Source organism: Epinephelus moara, chromosome 1 (genome assembly GCF_006386435.1).
Source record: "Epinephelus moara isolate mb chromosome 1, YSFRI_EMoa_1.0, whole genome shotgun sequence".
Lineage (NCBI taxonomy): Eukaryota > Metazoa > Chordata > Actinopteri > Perciformes > Serranidae > Epinephelus > Epinephelus moara.
In genome coordinates this window covers 41,050,784-41,051,935 of record NC_065506.1, presented here as the reverse complement: position 1 = coordinate 41,051,935, position 1,152 = coordinate 41,050,784, and the positions used below count along the sequence as shown (strand labels likewise).

At 43.8% G+C, this 1,152-nt stretch overlaps 1 protein-coding gene across 1 annotated transcript in view; it reads right to left on the bottom strand.

Annotated features, from left to right (window-relative positions):
* Nucleotides 1–1,152, bottom strand: part of LOC126394340 (high choriolytic enzyme 2-like) — a 3,555-nt gene that overhangs the window by 831 nt on the left and 1,572 nt on the right. The window contains exons 5-6 of the mRNA XM_050051103.1: nucleotides 826–943; nucleotides 564–742 (exon numbers count right to left, since the gene is read on the bottom strand). Coding sequence (XP_049907060.1) covers nucleotides 564–742; nucleotides 826–943 — 297 coding nt within the window. The remainder of the gene's footprint in view (nucleotides 1–563; nucleotides 743–825; nucleotides 944–1,152) is intronic.

Here is a 1,152-nt window from a genome sequence, read left to right as displayed (position 1 = left end):
CGACAGTGCTAACCACCACACCACCGTGCCGCCCTAGTCTTAGACATTACACTATAAAACACTTTCACCTTCGAGTAGGGCACCCCGAGCGTACCTGAGCATGCACGTGTGTATGAGGTTCACTTGAGCGTAGTTTAAACGCGAGACTCTTTGTTCTGATGAGTTTTATACAGTAGTGTTTTACCAAAAATGTATGTGTTTGGAAACTACTGAGTGTAAGACTGGATAAATGCGACTTGCATTATACTGCACGAATTGTGTGAGAGTTTGTAAACTGATGTTTTGATATAGTTTTGCTGATATTAAATGTGGACCCCAATGACCCCAACTCATCAAGAGTGTTTGCCTCAGGTGAACTCTCCTTTAACTGTGCAGGCATTCAAAAACGTTTCCTAAACGAAATTCGAGATAACGCCGTAAGTCATTGATATTCAGATGGTCATTTTGCAGATGAATCATTCCTTTAAGGGGAAGACCCCATTTTGGTTGTTTATATCTTCTGTAAAAGCATTACAAAGGTTTCCTCTGTATTCTACATAATGAAAGTCTGTAACTGGACCAACCACGAATGATATTTTCCCGTATGATGCGAACATGTTTGTCTCTGTCGGACCGGGTCTGCTCATGGTTGAAGCCCAGGGCGTGGAGCAACTCATGTTGGATGATCCCCAAGAAAATACAGCCATGGCGCATCAGAGACACTACCTGGCCTCTACCACGACGCCCAACATATGAATAACACCTGAAAGAGAGAAGTATATAACACTTTGACTCTTGAGTGTATTCATGCATGCTCTTGTGGGATGTACATTGTGTGGGCCGTACCCTGAGCGTGACTGAATCTCCAGGAAGTCCTCCTGTCTGCGCAAGGGAGTGAAGCGGATGCAGGTGGACTCAGCAAATGACCGCAGGCCTTGGATGATGGCACATCTCTCTCTTCGGGCTTGACAGTAAAAACAAAAACATTTATTATCATACTCCTACCACTAGATCTGCAACTGCTACTGCTATTGCTACTACTATGACACCTTCTGCAACTAGGCAACTATTTACTGCTCCTACCAGCCAATTAGCACTGCTAACACAAATAAAAAACAAAATGAAAGCCCAGACTTCAGTACTTACAGAATTGGTTGGAGATGCGGTAGGGTA